Genomic DNA, 15,001 nt, shown 5'->3' on the forward strand with positions numbered 1-15,001 from the left:
TAGGCAGCCTCACCTGCTCGAGTCAGACTGATCGGACCCTTCGGCGGGGCGAGGCTGCACAACGGTTTCTGGTGCACAGGATAAACGAGCCATCCCCACACACACTCAGGGAGATCTCCTGCATGGCAACATGGAGCACCATCATTAAGTATCTATTGTCTTCAAAAAAAACTTACAATAAACTGACCTGAACTTCCAGCACCTCCACCCCACGTCCTTGTCTGGAAGAGGCCAGAAAATGTCCACTAGGTGGCTTGTAGCATGGACATTGCTACAGCATACTAATTTAGAATCAGTTGTATCAGGCGATCAGGATCAGTGAAGTACAACAACACAGCCAGCCTGAATAAAAACAAAACATCTCACTGCGGTCTCTAACCATTTATAGTGTTATTTAATTGAACATACATTTTATTCCCCTAAACTTGTTGTTTTAAGTGTGCAGACCAGTGGCTGGGCCTTTCCCCATTGGTCAATATTCTAATCATGTTTTCGGAGGGTGTGTATATCTATGGGATCTATGGAATTTAGGTGAGTCTGCAACGTTTGACAAACAGACTTCCTTCAGGTGGGTGCAGCGTTGCAGATAAGAGTGCTTGTAATGTGGATTTGTTTTACATTTGTGTGTGCAAGTTTGATGTACAGACACTGGGTTGGGCTACATATGTTTTGTTAAGAAAGTCGACCTCCTACACTTACGACACTGCACATCGTTCAATACCATGAAACTTGCTTTGTAAATTTCTATCCACAATATCATTCAGGACAGCATTTTACACACAAACATGTCCATTTGCATTTGCGGATCTTGCTAAGTTTATTCCAATTTGTACCGCAGCTGATCTGTGAAATCGGGCTGTGTACATAGCATCTATGGAAGTATTTATTTTAACCCAAAGAAGACAATTCTCGTTTTGTCTACCTCGATCCACAAATATTTGGTTGTTTCGTAAAGTGATCTCCTCACAGATATTTCAGGATCCAGAAATGCACATTTTCCACACGGATATTACATGATCCCCAAATTTGCTTGTGTTTTTTCAGATGTAATCCATACTCACTTTTTACAGATTTGTGAATTGCATGGGCCTTTTTCCTAAATTTTCGTTATACATATTTTGTCCAATATTTTCCACTGTTGAGCTATAAAATGTGAATGCGCATTATTTGAACATGCATTACCTAGAGAAGATGATTCACATTGCTTGCACCACGAATCACAAATATTTTATAATATGGGGGGGGGGGGGGGGTTCCTCAAATATCTAGTGATCTAGAGCTGAAGCAAAGTACCGACAGATACTCGCCATCACAAAGTCGATTTTGGAAACAGGTTGGTTGGTGTTAATCCCTGTATAGATGCGTTTTGTTGTTCACACAATGTCATATGCTCCGGTAACAGGGATTTCTTACTTATACTGTTCATTTTTTATTAATGTTTCGCAAAATCTGTCTCTTATGTAAACCTTTATACACTCCTGTTATTTGATGGCTGTATTGTTATTGTTATTCACGTAAAAACAGCGTCAGAATATTTGTATTGATGCACTGTTATTGTACTGATGATTTGTTGACAATGGGACATTTTAATATGTCCTTGTAACAGGAAATGGATCCTTATATTGTACCTTATTTTTCAACGTTTGTTGAATACGATAAATATGCTTCGAAAAAATCTAAATACTGTATTTAGCAGTTTCATATCTGATACGTCCCCTACCAGGGGCCATCTGAAATGTATTTTGCATATTGTATACCCCGATCCCACTTGATATGAGGTCACACGCCCAGACCAGAAGAACAGATTAACGGCCACTAAAGCAGCCAAACGTCATTGTTATTCACCAATTAAGAACCAGATTTCTTGAACTTCCCTGAGATAACCCACAGAATTTGACAGGCGTGTCCAATGGTGTTTTTAAACCTTGTACCTAACCCTTACCCTAACCCAGGATTAGTATCAGATGTGGGGTTAGTGTCAGGATTAGTATCAGATGTGGAGTTAGTGTCAGGATTAGTATCAAATGTGGGGTTAGTGTCAGGATTAGTATCAGCTCTAGGGTTAGTGTCAGGATTAGTATCAACTGTAGAGTTAGTGTCAGGATTAGTATCAGCTCTAAGGTTAGTGTCAGGATTAGTATCAACTGTAGAGTTAGTGGCAGGATTAGTATCAACTGTGGGGTTAGTGTCAGGATTAGTATCAGATGTGGGGTTAGTGTCAGGATTAGTATCAACTGCGGGGTTAGTGTCAGGATTAGTATCAGATGTGGGGTTAGTGTCAGGATTAGTATCAGCTCTAGGGTTAGTGTCAGAATTAGTATCAACTGTAGAGTTAGTGTCAGGATAAGTTTCAACTGTAGGGTTAGGGTTAGTGTCAGGATTAGTATCAACTGTGGGGTTAGTGTCAGGATTAGTATCCGATGTAGGGTTAGGGTTAGTGTCAGGATTAGTATCAACTATGGGGTTAGGGTTAGTGTCAAGATTAGTATCAACTATGGGGTTAGGGTAAGTGTCAAGATTAGTATCAACTATGGGGTTAGGGTAAGTGTCAAGATTAGTATCAACTATGGGGTTAGTGTCAGGATTAGTATCAACTATGTGGTTAGGGTTAGTCTCAGAATTAGGATAAACTATGGGGTTAGTGTCAGGATTAGTATCAACTGTGGGGTTAGTGTCAGGATTAGTATCCGATGTAGGGTTAGGGTTAGTGTCAGGATTAGTATCAACTATGGGATTAGTGTCAGGATTAGTATCCGATGTAGGGTTAGGGTTAGTGTCAGGATTAGTATCAACTATGGGGTTAGGGTTAATGTCAGGATTAGGATCAACTATGGGGTTAGGGTTATAAATCCAGGGTATATCAGCAGCTGTAGAGGTCTGTACGGTTTAAGTGCTGCTTATGATAACATGAGCCATTACAGAACATCTCTTTCTTACCACAAAATCTTCTCTTTATTTAACTCTACATCAATGGATTGCATGCTTACAAATGATCTATTTTTTTTCTCAAACCTGTGCCTTACAGCATATATCAGTACAGAGTATACTTAAAAATATACCTCTCCTTAATATCTTCAAGCCCTTTGAGCCTTCTTTTTTTTAAATAGAGCATTTCATAAATTTAAAACATATTAAAATACATTTTCTTGTAAATCAAATGTAAGATTTCTAATATTCTTCGAGGGGGTTATGGAGTCATGAAGATCGCCCTTGGCCCCAGGTGATTCTTTCTGTGTTGCCAGCACACGCTGGTAGAGGAACTAAACACAACCATTACTGGAAATATAACATCATATGTAAACATGGCCCATGCCTATTAGATGAGGACACACGATTTAGAACCATCACACGTCACAAAGCTTCAGTTAGACAGACCTCCTTTTCAACTGGGTCACAGTGAACCCAGGTCTCAAACAACTCTTATGAAGTGTGTGTATATGTGTGTGTGTGTGTGTGTGTGTGTGTGTGTGTGTGTGTGTGTGTGTGTGTGTGTGTGTGTGTGTGTGCGTGTGTGCGTGTGCGTGTGCGTGTGTGTGTGTGTGTGTGTGTGTGTGTGTGTGTGTGTGTGTGTGTGTGTGTTCGGTATAACTACTGTAAACACGTTTCAATTTTACAAACACAATGGCATTTTTTTGTAGGAGAGCTTATTGGTCCAGCAGCTAAGGTTTATGTGTTAATTGTCAATCAATATTTAGAATTCCAATTCCATTCCTTTCTTTCTCATTCTCTATTATATAATGATAGCAATCTTCTTTTATGTCCTTTACTTTTTACATCGTTAACTCTCATCATCTGAGATTTTCAACAGACTGACCCCTTAAAACAGTTTTACAGCTTTTACTTCTTAGAGGGCCCCTACATATTCATAGCAATGAGAGCAGGGAACATCTGTAGTATTTGCTACAGTTGATAATAAATAAATCATCTGTAGAAATAAGTAACGTATTTTATCTTTAAATGTTATGAGATATTTAGTAGACTTAAATGTTTGTTATGTTCAATATTTAAATAAAGGGTACATCTTGGGCCTAGCCAGCAATGTTCAATAGTGAATGTAAAATAAGTAATTTAACAGTTTTAAGACGTAGTGCTGAATTCATGGCTGAATATGACGCGTGAATGGGACATTTTGTCACCCTTACCCCAATCTCGGAAACCATGGCTTAGCTTTCGACGATGACTACGGACATTCGACAATGTTTATGGGGTTCCGATCTAGCCGGATAACAAATATCCAAGCACCGATTTTGTCTTCCATGCGCTGGTTATTGTTTTGAAAAATTTTAAGGGGTTTCAGGTCAAGAACACATATTGGCTGATCTGTTTAAACAGATAAAAAAAGCTAATAAAAAAAACGGAAATGTAGTCAGACGATAGACGATGTGTTCGGAGATTGTTGCTTTCCACAGACTGTTTACCTGAATGCAACCAAAGCCCGCTCAAACATTGCTCAGTACTACAAACGGAAACCAGAGTGCTTCAGATACCAAAATCTGGTCAAGTTTTAGTACATTTACCATCCCTGTCCCGTGGTTGAAGTAGGCCCACTTAGTACTTTGAAGTAGCCTACATCCTTCAATTCGAAATGGGTAACATCTCAACTAGCTCGTAATTCAAAGTAACCTGGACATATCTGTAGTCAATGCTGATTGGCAGTGATCACATTAATGTTATCAATCAAATCACATTTTATCCAGCCAAACCACGCTAGTTTACGTCACACAGTTTCACAGTTAGAGTGGAAAGAAAACAGTTTCTTTAGATCGGAAGTCTCACGCCAACTAATTTGAAGGGGCTCAATCTTAAACATTGTGACATTAAGATGATTCTTTTAATCTGTTCAAGAAATACATTGCATATGTTCTCTAAATCTATAAGGTAGGGGTAAGAGTAACGTGACATCAAACTAGGTCCCACTTAAAACCTTTTCGAATGATCCAGCTGAGGGCAGGATATGACCTATCACAAATTCAGACTTTGTAGCAAAGCAATTTTTTTTTGCGTCCATGTGGCAGAATGACGTGTCAATGTCTGATGACGTGAGGGAAGAATCACAAACTTCCTGTTAGAATACACTTCTGCATCCTTTGTGGCCGTATCGAGTATTCAACAATTGGTTGAGGGAGAACAATGATCTTCTAAAATGGCTGTGGATGTGGTGGCGGGGGTTTGGGGGGAGATCTTTTTTAAAGGTGTAACGAGTAAGATTACTACTTTAGACATTTAAAAAAGGAACTACTACCATTATCAACAGAAAGTGAAGAAATACCCGTTTTGACGTAATGTCAATACCTTTCTGTACGATGTTTCAGAGATATTTTTTTTAAGATAGCAGCTAGCCCCGCTACCGCTGGGCCGTAATGTCTCGTAATACCACTTTGTACCACAAGAGGTCAGCGTCACTGCAGTTTCCAGTCTACCCTCAGACATACATGAATGGATGCAAGTAGCACCGCCCAGAGGGCGTATTCTTTCAAGCGTTGCTTTCCACCTCTGGAAACAGCTGTTAGTGCTAACTTTGGCTATGTAGCGATGGCTTATAAATGTAGCACATTTTAAAACATTACTGACAGTGTAAATATGTTAAGTTCGTTGTTGGATGATACGCATTTCACCAAAACGCTTTCCAGACCAGTTAGAATACAATGTGGGTGGACAACTTTAACTTTCTGGTAATATGCTGCCCCCTAATGTGTGGAGGACTAATTTGGACAAATCGTACACGTTACACCTTTAAAAGGAAGTATGCTTAGGGTCACCAGGAAGTAGGGTAAGGGGCTACAGGAAGTAGGGCTGGGGTGATCAGGAAGTATTGTTGAAGTCCTTTTCCTTTTTTTGGGACGCTTTGCTACAACAGTAGGCCTATGGCTTTCCTTCCCCTCCTCACCCATGTTGTGTGTTTGATGTATAGTCGGCTCTGTGATTTCATATAGCAGTATCCCAGATGACAGCAGTTTTGGTAGAAGGGTAGGGTGGAGGCTGCCTTCTCTTCCAACTGGGCAAGATGGGCATGCTGTCCTGCTTATACAGGCTCTTCTCTGTTCCCTGACGACACTTGATTTCTCCACACAGAACTCTCTTCTTCTCGATCATCTGCATCATAGTAGCATCGCCACAAATCCACGGCATCTGGGAATAGGGTTAGTGTTAGATTGATCTACTGGTGCCAAAGACACAATCATTTGCTTTGACATAAGATGTATAATATAGATGGTTACAAAACTTCCCACCCTTGTTTACAATTGACTTATGCTACTGGAAGATACTTTTCATAAAGCCACCATTTATTATATTGGATATCAAAGTGTAGTTGGGTACCTTACTTTTCCACATTTGTTATGCTTTTGTGTTAACCAGAGTGACTGCAACATTCAGTGACTGCAATTTGTGTATTTGGGGTCATCGTCAGCACCTGGCCTGTCGCCTCTCGTTACATTATAAACTAAAACCCGCCTTTCACGTCAATGGCAGCCTCCGATTGGTCCGTCGGTTGGCTAGGCGGTCTGAGGCTTGGACGAATTCCCTCTTTTAATTCAAATTTATGTACGAGGGCTTTTCATCCAGACCGGTGGACATATTTTTTATGGCAAGACGTACAAGTTTAACTACAAGTGTTAATAACTCAAAGAATTGCAACATTTATTCCAATGGTCATCAGCAAAAAATTATGTTCCTCAAAGTGATCAATATTTTTTATGTTTATTGAATACAATAATAACAACTTTAAATTCAAGGTCTTTTAAATGAATGTGAACTGAACCATCTTATTTTTGTACACAAACTGACAGAAATCGATCAAATACATTACAATTCACGTACATACGGTGCAGACAACATACCTTACAGACACAACATCAAGAGTGCCACAAAATAACATGCACGACAATGGTCAACGATTATTTTCCATCAACGAAAATAACCCTAGCCCAACATTAACATACAACATGCAAAATCATCAGTTCTGCTCTATCTATTTCTATATAAATAAAGAAGAGCTAACACTAAACTTCTACGTTGTTGAACACGCTCAACATTGTGTGTAAACTGCGGAAATATAAAAAATATAAGAAATCATGTTCTACAAGGAAATTAAACGGGGCTATCATGTATAGTGTAATGATTTATAAAATAAACTTTCACCTACATTAATTAAACATGTAAATACATACCTACCAACATATGGATTTTATTTACATCAAATTCTTCAAATAAAGGATTGAAAAATCATTTAAGATTATTAGACACCAATGCAATCACTATTTTCTTTGTAAAAATGTTAAACAATAGTTATAGAATACACATAATTCTTATGATTATACAATACTGTATTTCTATTTACACTTTGCCTCCAAAATGCTGGTTGGACTACTAGAGAACCTACATAGGGGTAGGACTAGAGAACCTTCTTGGGATGGGACACGTGAACCTACATAGGGTAGGACTAGGGAACCTACTTGGGATGGGACTAGTGAACCTACATTAGGTAGGACTAGATAACCTACATTAGGTAGGACTAGATAACCTACATTGGTTGGGACTGGAGAACCTACATGGGATGGGACTAGAGTAGATACATAGTGTAGGACTAGAGAATCAATATAGGGCAGGAATAGGCAGCCTACATTTGGTAGAACTAGAGAGCCAACGTAGGGTTGGGGTAGGCAGCCTAAAGTTTGTATTTCCAGATTGTCTAGGCATCTAAGAGCACGTAGGCTCACTTACTGCTACGTTTTATTTATAAAGCCTTTATGGGTTTACGTCCGTCTTGTGCAATTTTATTGCTCAATAATCTGATGGGTTCCCTCAGTAATAACATTTGCTAACTGTCCCTAGGGCCGGGTCCATTAGGTACCAGTCCTTCATGTACTCCTTTATGTACTCTGCCCCATCGGGTTGGAACACCTTACGTTCATTTAGAAGTGGAAGAGCTTGTCCATCCTGGTGTTTTTAAAACACTGATGAAGCATATTTAAACAGTTTCTGTAAACTGCCACAGTTTCTAACCGTGTCTTCCCTCTTGTGCAGTTTTTATAATGACAATATACTCTTTTGTGTTGTTAATTCTTCTTATGTTGTCTGTTTTCAATTTTTACGAATGGCATGCTGCTGTCTATCTTAGCCAGGACATTTTTGAAAATGAATTGATATCTCAATGTAATTTCCTGGTTAAATAGAAGAGAAACACGGGGTAGGGCTTCGGACCATACATAGTGTAGGACTAGGCAGCCTATATAGGATAAGCATACAGACCATACATAGTGTTGGACTACAGCCATGCATAGAGTAGGACTACAGTCCTGACATAGAGTCGGCCTACAGTCCAAACATTTGGTGGGACCACAGACCCTACATAAGGCAGGACTGCAGACCTTACATATGGTGGGACTATAGACAGTACATAGGGTAGCAATATAGACCGTACATAAGGCAGGACTGCAGACCTTACATATGGTGGGACTATAGACTGTACATAGGGTAGCAATATAGACCGTACATATGGTACCCCATCTGGACTAGGCAGATGGGGTAGGTGTTGTTTGCTTTGGATATAGTGCTCACAACAACCTGCTTTTTAACATTTGTTAACAGCGTGCAATGTATTCTCTAAACATCAAGCTAGATGACTATTTAACTGCGATGAAGACCGAAAGGTAAATAGTCACGACGAGCAGACGCACAGGAAGGTGGACGGACTGACATACAGAAAGCAGCCAAAACGCGGACAGACAGACAGACAGACGGACAGACAAAGAGCAGACAGGACTGCACACGGCGCCTGACCCTGCCTCGGGGAGTCAGTCCGGGGGAAATACCTGGCTGAGGGCCGGATGTGGGGTGGAGCGTTGAGGCGTCCCACCTGGGGTGGGCACTCCCGATGTGGATGCTGAGCGTCCCAGTCTGCACCCAGTCCTGGACTCTGCTGCAGAGAATAGAGTTAAAGTTACACGAATGCTGCATTGGTGTCCATCAGAAATACGTCTCATGGCTCCCCCCACCTTCTCCTAGAGACATGGTGGGGCTGACTGATGACCGGCCCGTCCTGCTTGGGGCATGGCTAGAGGTGCTAGATGTGTTTCTTTGGACGTCCCATTCTTGGGTACTGATAATCCCTGCCCTCTACCTCTTGTTACTGTCAGGTTTGGTATGTGATCTAAGAACGCCTGAGAGTTATATTGAAAAAAGACAGATCACAGGAAATGGTCATATACTTTAACACTATGAATCCCCTGCAGTCAAACACCCTGAACCCCTTAAAGCCAAACACCTTGAACCCCCTACAGTCAAACACCCTGAACCCCTTAAAGCCAAACACCTTGAACCCCTTAAAGTCAAACACCTTGAACCCCCTACAGTCAAACACCTTGAACCCCCTACAGTCAAACACCTTGAACCCCCTACAGTCAAACACCATTAACTTCCTACAGTCAAATCCCCTGAACCCCCTACAGTCAAACACCTGAACCTACAGTCCAACACCTTGAACCTACAGACAAACACCATGAACCCCCTACAGTCAAACACCTTGAACCTACAGTCAAACACCATGAACCCCCTACAGTCAAACACCCTGAACATCCTACAGTCAAACCCCATGAACCCCCTACAGTCAAACACCATTAACATCCTACAGTTAAACACCCTACAGTCAAACACCATTAACTTCCTACAGTCAAACCCCCTGAACCCCCTACAGTCAAACACCATGAACCTCCAACAGTCAAACACATGTGTTGACCACTTGTGGTCAATGCTAAGCTTTCAGCCAAGAGAATTCAACTCTGTTGTTTTCAGAACATCAAATGAAGCAGGAATCCGATTGGATTGATTGTGCTAAGATGTCTGCTGCACCCAGGGTAGCATCAACGCTAGGTTGGGCTTCAGCGCTTGACTACGAGGAAAACATTGCACACCCGGGCTGAAACATATGGCTAGCATCATCCCATTTTCCACTTATACTGATAACGTACGTTATGGAAATTTTTTTGTCCAGTAGTGAGTTGTCCTGTTGGTTCACCATAACAATATAATAATGTTTTCCACGAATGCTGCTAGTCCAAATAAAAAAGTGTGTACCTTATATAAATGATTAATCCAGACGTGTGTGGCCTGGTTAGTTCACTATACAATATTATTATTTAGTTTGCTATTACTAAGTGCTACTTACCATCTCCCTCTCTTCCTTTTCTCCCTGTTGATCCTTTACTCACTTCCTCCAAGGGGCTTGTTGGGGTTCGCGACCTTGCAGAAACATTTTGCAGCGAGCCGTTGGCAGAGTTGGAGTTATGGAGTTTATTAGCTCCATCTTGGGACTTATGCGAGCGTGGCATGCTTCCTCCTGCCATCAAACTATCATAAGGGGGAGGGCGCTTTAAAGTGAGAGGGGTGAGGCAGCGTCCCATGCTGACAGGGGAGGGACATGCCGAATGGCTGCGGGGGTAACCCTGACCACTGTGGGAGGGGCCAGATGAATTATAGAGGTTGGAGGCAAGTGGTGGAGCAGATGAACGGCCAGACGGGGTGATGGTGTCTCTCTCCCTGTCTTTGCTTTTACGGCGGTGGGACGACTTCTTCGGTGTCTCAGGGGCGACACCCACATGTTCCAACATGGGCAGTCTGGTGACTTCTAAGGGAGTGAGCGGAGACTCGTCAGAGTTTGGTGAGCACTGTGCAGGAGCCGGGGGGAAGACAAGGAGAGGGGGGCGGTGGGTTAGGAGATTGGGGAAAGGTGCGGGGATATCAGAGAGAGATCCCTGGGGAGGGAACAAAAAGTCTGGCTCCAGTACGACCGTCTGGCAACTGTTGTCCCATTTGGAGTCCTGCATGAGTTCATCCAACATGGTGTACTTCATCTCCTCATAAACACCCTCACTCTGGTCATCTTCCGGGGCCTCTTGGCCCCTGAGGTCTCTGTGGATGTTCCCCACCATCTCAATGTAAACAGGCTCCTCCCCATCAGTGTCTCTGGATAGTGGACTCTGGCTTCGAGTAGAACCTTTGTCCCTTGGCAAAGAAGACTTTTTGTTGCCATGGTTGTAAACGATGTAAGACTCGTCAAAGGATGTACTAAGCTGAGTGTTGGGGTCTCGTTTTGGTTTGGGAGGTGGCATCTTCTTGCTCTCGTCATTGTAAGGCTGGAACTTACCTAAACACAGACAAGAAAACATTATAGCCAGGATCAGAATAAGGTTTGCCATTCTGAATTCATGACGACACTACCAGAAAATTAGTTATTTTCAAGGTTACAAGGACAACATAACACACATTTTGTGTGTCTATCACTACAAAAGAGCGAAGGACCTTCTTTGTCTATCCTCCCCTCAAAAGAAGAAGATTGAATGGGAATAATGAATGGGTTGAAGCGATAGTATTGACCGACCCCTGGCTTCCAGGATCTCTAGGGAGTCGTCCGAGGTTCCCGGTCCCCCGTTAACGGCCTCAGAGCTCGTGCTGAGCCTGGTGTTTGGGTCTCTCTTGGGTTTAGGGGGCGGGTGCTTGCGGGCGTTGGGGTCATCGTCTCCTCCGCCCACCGAGTGGAGGGACTGGGAGCGCACGGTGAAGCCCTGACTGCAGGGGGCGGGAAGCCTCTCCTGGGAAGCCGGCATGGTCATGAACCCCATCCGAAAGTGCTTCCCCGAGTAGGACGACTCCGTCGCCATGGTAACATCATCGCCAATCCTGGCGGCATAAAACAACACTAGTATAGCAGGACTATTAAATGACGCCTAACCCTACACTAACCTAACCCTCAAAACACATGTGTGTAGAAAACACTGGTATGGTAGAAATATAAAACGATTAGACTATTAAACGTAAGCTACATTTCGGGCTTGGGGGTTAAAGCTTAACCCCACCACTCTTCATAACCAAAGTACTTCACTTTCTGAGAGAAGTGTATTCTTTAAGTTTGCACGTCCGCTTGTGTGTGTGTGTGTGTGTGTGTGTGTGTGTGTGTGTGTGTGTGTGTGTGTGTGTGTGTGTGTGTGTGTGTGTGTGTGTGTGTGTGTGTGTGTGTGTGTGTGTGTGTGTGTGTGTGTGTGTGTGTATATATATAGATAAAGATAAGGATAGATGGATAGATTTACAGCCCATCTGCTGTTTTTATATTTCCTATTGCTGCATGTTTCTTTGTGTCTTCGTGTCCACTTTATTTGACACTTCTAACTAATAAACTGTGCTTTAAGGTGACCTTCAGTGTTCTCGGGGTGGTTATTGTTTTTATTAACCTCCTAACAGCTTCATCCTGCCATCTCTTCTTCTGGTGTTTTTCCTGCAGATAGGCCCAGTTGGTTTCATTCCGTACACGGTCATGTTCCCGGGCGATGTCCGAGGCGTTCTGGATCACCAGGCCATCGTATGTGCGAAGGCTGTTGTCCTCGATGTACTGACAAAACCTGGTGCAGGATTCTTCTTTCTCCGGACTACCTCTGGTTGTCATGACAACACTGGGTATGGGGACACACACAGAAAATATAAGCCGCCAGTGACAAGCGACACACATTTCATAATTTACATTCCGGAAACAGCGTAGTGTTCAACATACATCCACTTTTATGACCTCCAGCTCCAATGCCATACATATCCACAGTAGTTAACTACAAACCCTCACTCATCTCAACCTTAACCTAAATACATACTGTACATACCTACATGCATGCCTACTTAGATACCTTCCTTAACAGTACATGAAATTGCATTTATATAGCTGAATCGTTTTACCCAAAGCAAGTAAGTGAATTAAACCGTGACGCTGTACATACAATTCATCAAACAAGCTTCCTGCTAACCTACATACCTACTATTCCTTGTTAGTGGTATCCCCTTAACCCTAATCTCTCTCCATCCCTCCATATCCTCTTCCCTTCCTCTCTCACCTCATCCCTTTCTCTACCTCTCTTGCCCCTCTCTCTCCATCAATCTCTCTCTTTCCCTCCGTACCTCCCTCTCTCTCTACCTCTGACACCCAATCTTTCTCCCCCCTTCCCACTCTCGCCCCATTCCTCTCTCATCTCTCTCCATCTCTCTCCCATCCCTCTCCCTTGTTTACCCTCCTTTGCCCCATCCCTCTTTCTCTACGACCCTCACCCTACCCCTCTCTCTCTATCATCTTATTACCTCTCTCTCACCCACCCCTCTCTCGTTCTTCCACCTTTCTTGCCCCATCTCTCTCGCTCTCTCTCTCTCTCTCTCTCTCACCCTCTCTCTCTCTCTCTCTCTCTCTCTCTCTCTCTCTCTCTCTCTCTCTCTCTCTCTCTCTCTCTCTCCCTCTCTCTCTCCTCTCTCCCTCTCTCTCTCCCTCTCTCTCACCTCTCTCTCTCTCTCTCTCTCTCTCTCTCTCACCTCTCTCTCTCTCTCTCTCTCTCTCTCTCTCTCTCTCACCCTCTCTCTCTCTCTCTCTCTCTCTCTCTCTCTCTCTCTCTCTCTCTCTCCCCCCCATCCCCCTCTTCACGGCTGCATAGCATAAACGGAACACGAAGCAGACTGAGTCGTAACCTAGCAACAGGGAACATCCTCCAGGCATGATGTAATGTAACCTAGCAACAGAAGCATCATCGGTGCATGACGTAATGCTGTGATGTAGTGGTTCTTCGGAGCCAAGGGAAGAAAATGGGCAGAGTAGATGAGGGAAGTGTGGGACTTCAATTAATAAAAATGAAATAGGAAGAGAGAAGAAATCCTTTTAAATGTATCCCCTCCTTTGGTTAGTGCTAATCAGCATGCTCAAGCTGCCACATACTTAACCTGACCAGCCATTGACCAACCGTTGACCAGCAGTTGACCATCAGTCAACTAGCACTGGATAAACTGTTCAATCTATTGCTGTGTCAACTATTCTAAACTGGTATTGTCTCAAGTACTCTCTCTTCTAGTCAAAGCTAGTTCTGTCTTAACTAATCCAAACTTATTTTCTTTAAAGTACCTGGTCTAAACTAGAATTGTCAAAGCTATTCTTAACTAGTAATGTTTATGTTTAAACTGTTATTATCTTGACTAGTACTGTCCACTGTCTAAGTACAGTCCAAAATAGTATTGTTCAATCTCGTCAAAACATATATTTCTCCAATATAATCTAAACTAGTATTTTCAAAACCAACAGATCTCAGTTCTAAATGATATTTAAAAGCTAAAAACGACTCAAGTTCTATCAATACAAGCTGCTTGCAAACGGTTTGAGTCCATTTTAGGAACAACACAAATGTTTAAATGTGCCTTCATCAGCATTACCTATTATATTTGACTAAATGGTTATGGCTACAATATTTAAATAAACATGATTTTATTGGGCTGCAGGCCTAACTCTTAGTTGAATGGAGATGGTCTGTAGATCTACCTGAGATTGAATGGGCTGTAGGTCTTATTAAAAAATAAATAATAATGCAATGTAGATCTTCCTTGTTAAAATAGATATGTTACACAGGCCTATCGACCTTTTTGAAATGTAGGGTAGACATACCTTATTCAAATAGAGATGTAATGTAGACCTGCCATCTTTAAATAGAGATGTGATTGGCTGTAGGCCTACCTTCTTAACACAGGGATGAAATGGGATGTAGACCAACCTCATATGAACGGAGATGGAACGTAGTCCTACCTTATTTTCATAGGCATGTATTGGCTGTAACCTTACCTTATTTAAATAGAGACGTAATGTAGGCCTACCTGTAGTAGTATGTATTGCAAACCTCAGATGGAAGGCAGGAGGAGGTAGGAGGAGGAGAGAGGAGTCATCTCCCTATCCAGATATTGACACAAATATATACAAAGTCCCTCTAAGGTGGTGGACTGATATACACCAGGATAAGAGAGGTAGGCAGACAGAGGGAGAGAGATAGGAAAACAGTGAGAGAGAGACAGTTAGGCAGAGAGAAAGATAGAAGAGATAGATAGAGAGAGATAGGCAGACAGAGAGAGAGAGAGGGGGAGAGACAGTGAGCGAGAGAGTTTGGCAGACATAGAGAGATGGGGGGGGGAGACAGTGAACAAGAGACTTAGGTAGACGGAG

The 15,001-nt window shown here is 42.4% G+C and overlaps 1 protein-coding gene across 1 annotated transcript; it reads right to left on the bottom strand.

The window, feature by feature from the left end:
- Positions 1 to 5,925: 5,925 nt before the first annotated feature.
- nyap2a (neuronal tyrosine-phosphorylated phosphoinositide-3-kinase adaptor 2a) lies at positions 5,926 to 12,436 on the bottom strand. Its single transcript, XM_056610366.1, has 5 exons — positions 12,225 to 12,436; positions 11,378 to 11,676; positions 10,209 to 11,143; positions 8,814 to 9,002; positions 5,926 to 6,129 (listed from the first exon to the last, which is right to left on the bottom strand). The coding sequence occupies exons 1-5, from the start codon at positions 12,434 to 12,436 to the stop codon at positions 5,926 to 5,928; spliced, it is 1,839 nt and encodes a 612-aa protein (XP_056466341.1).
- Positions 12,437 to 15,001: the final 2,565 nt, after the last annotated feature.

Source organism: Gadus chalcogrammus, chromosome 16 (assembly GCF_026213295.1).
Source record: "Gadus chalcogrammus isolate NIFS_2021 chromosome 16, NIFS_Gcha_1.0, whole genome shotgun sequence".
Classification (NCBI taxonomy): Eukaryota; Metazoa; Chordata; class Actinopteri; order Gadiformes; family Gadidae; genus Gadus; species Gadus chalcogrammus.

What these genes read in the sequence shown, in the direction of transcription:
- nyap2a (XM_056610366.1), bottom strand. Translation starts at nt 12,436, where the DNA reads ATGACAACCAGAGGTAGTCCGGAGAAAGAAGAATCCTGCACCAGGTTT. An exon ending in CAGGATGAAGCTGTTAGGAG is followed by an intron (nt 11,677 to 12,224) that starts GTTAATAAAAAC and finishes TTATGCCGCCAG; the next exon opens with GATTGGCGATGATGTTACCA. An exon ending in AGAGATCCTGGAAGCCAGGG is followed by an intron (nt 11,144 to 11,377) that starts GTCGGTCAATAC and finishes GTCTGTGTTTAG; the next exon opens with GTAAGTTCCAGCCTTACAAT.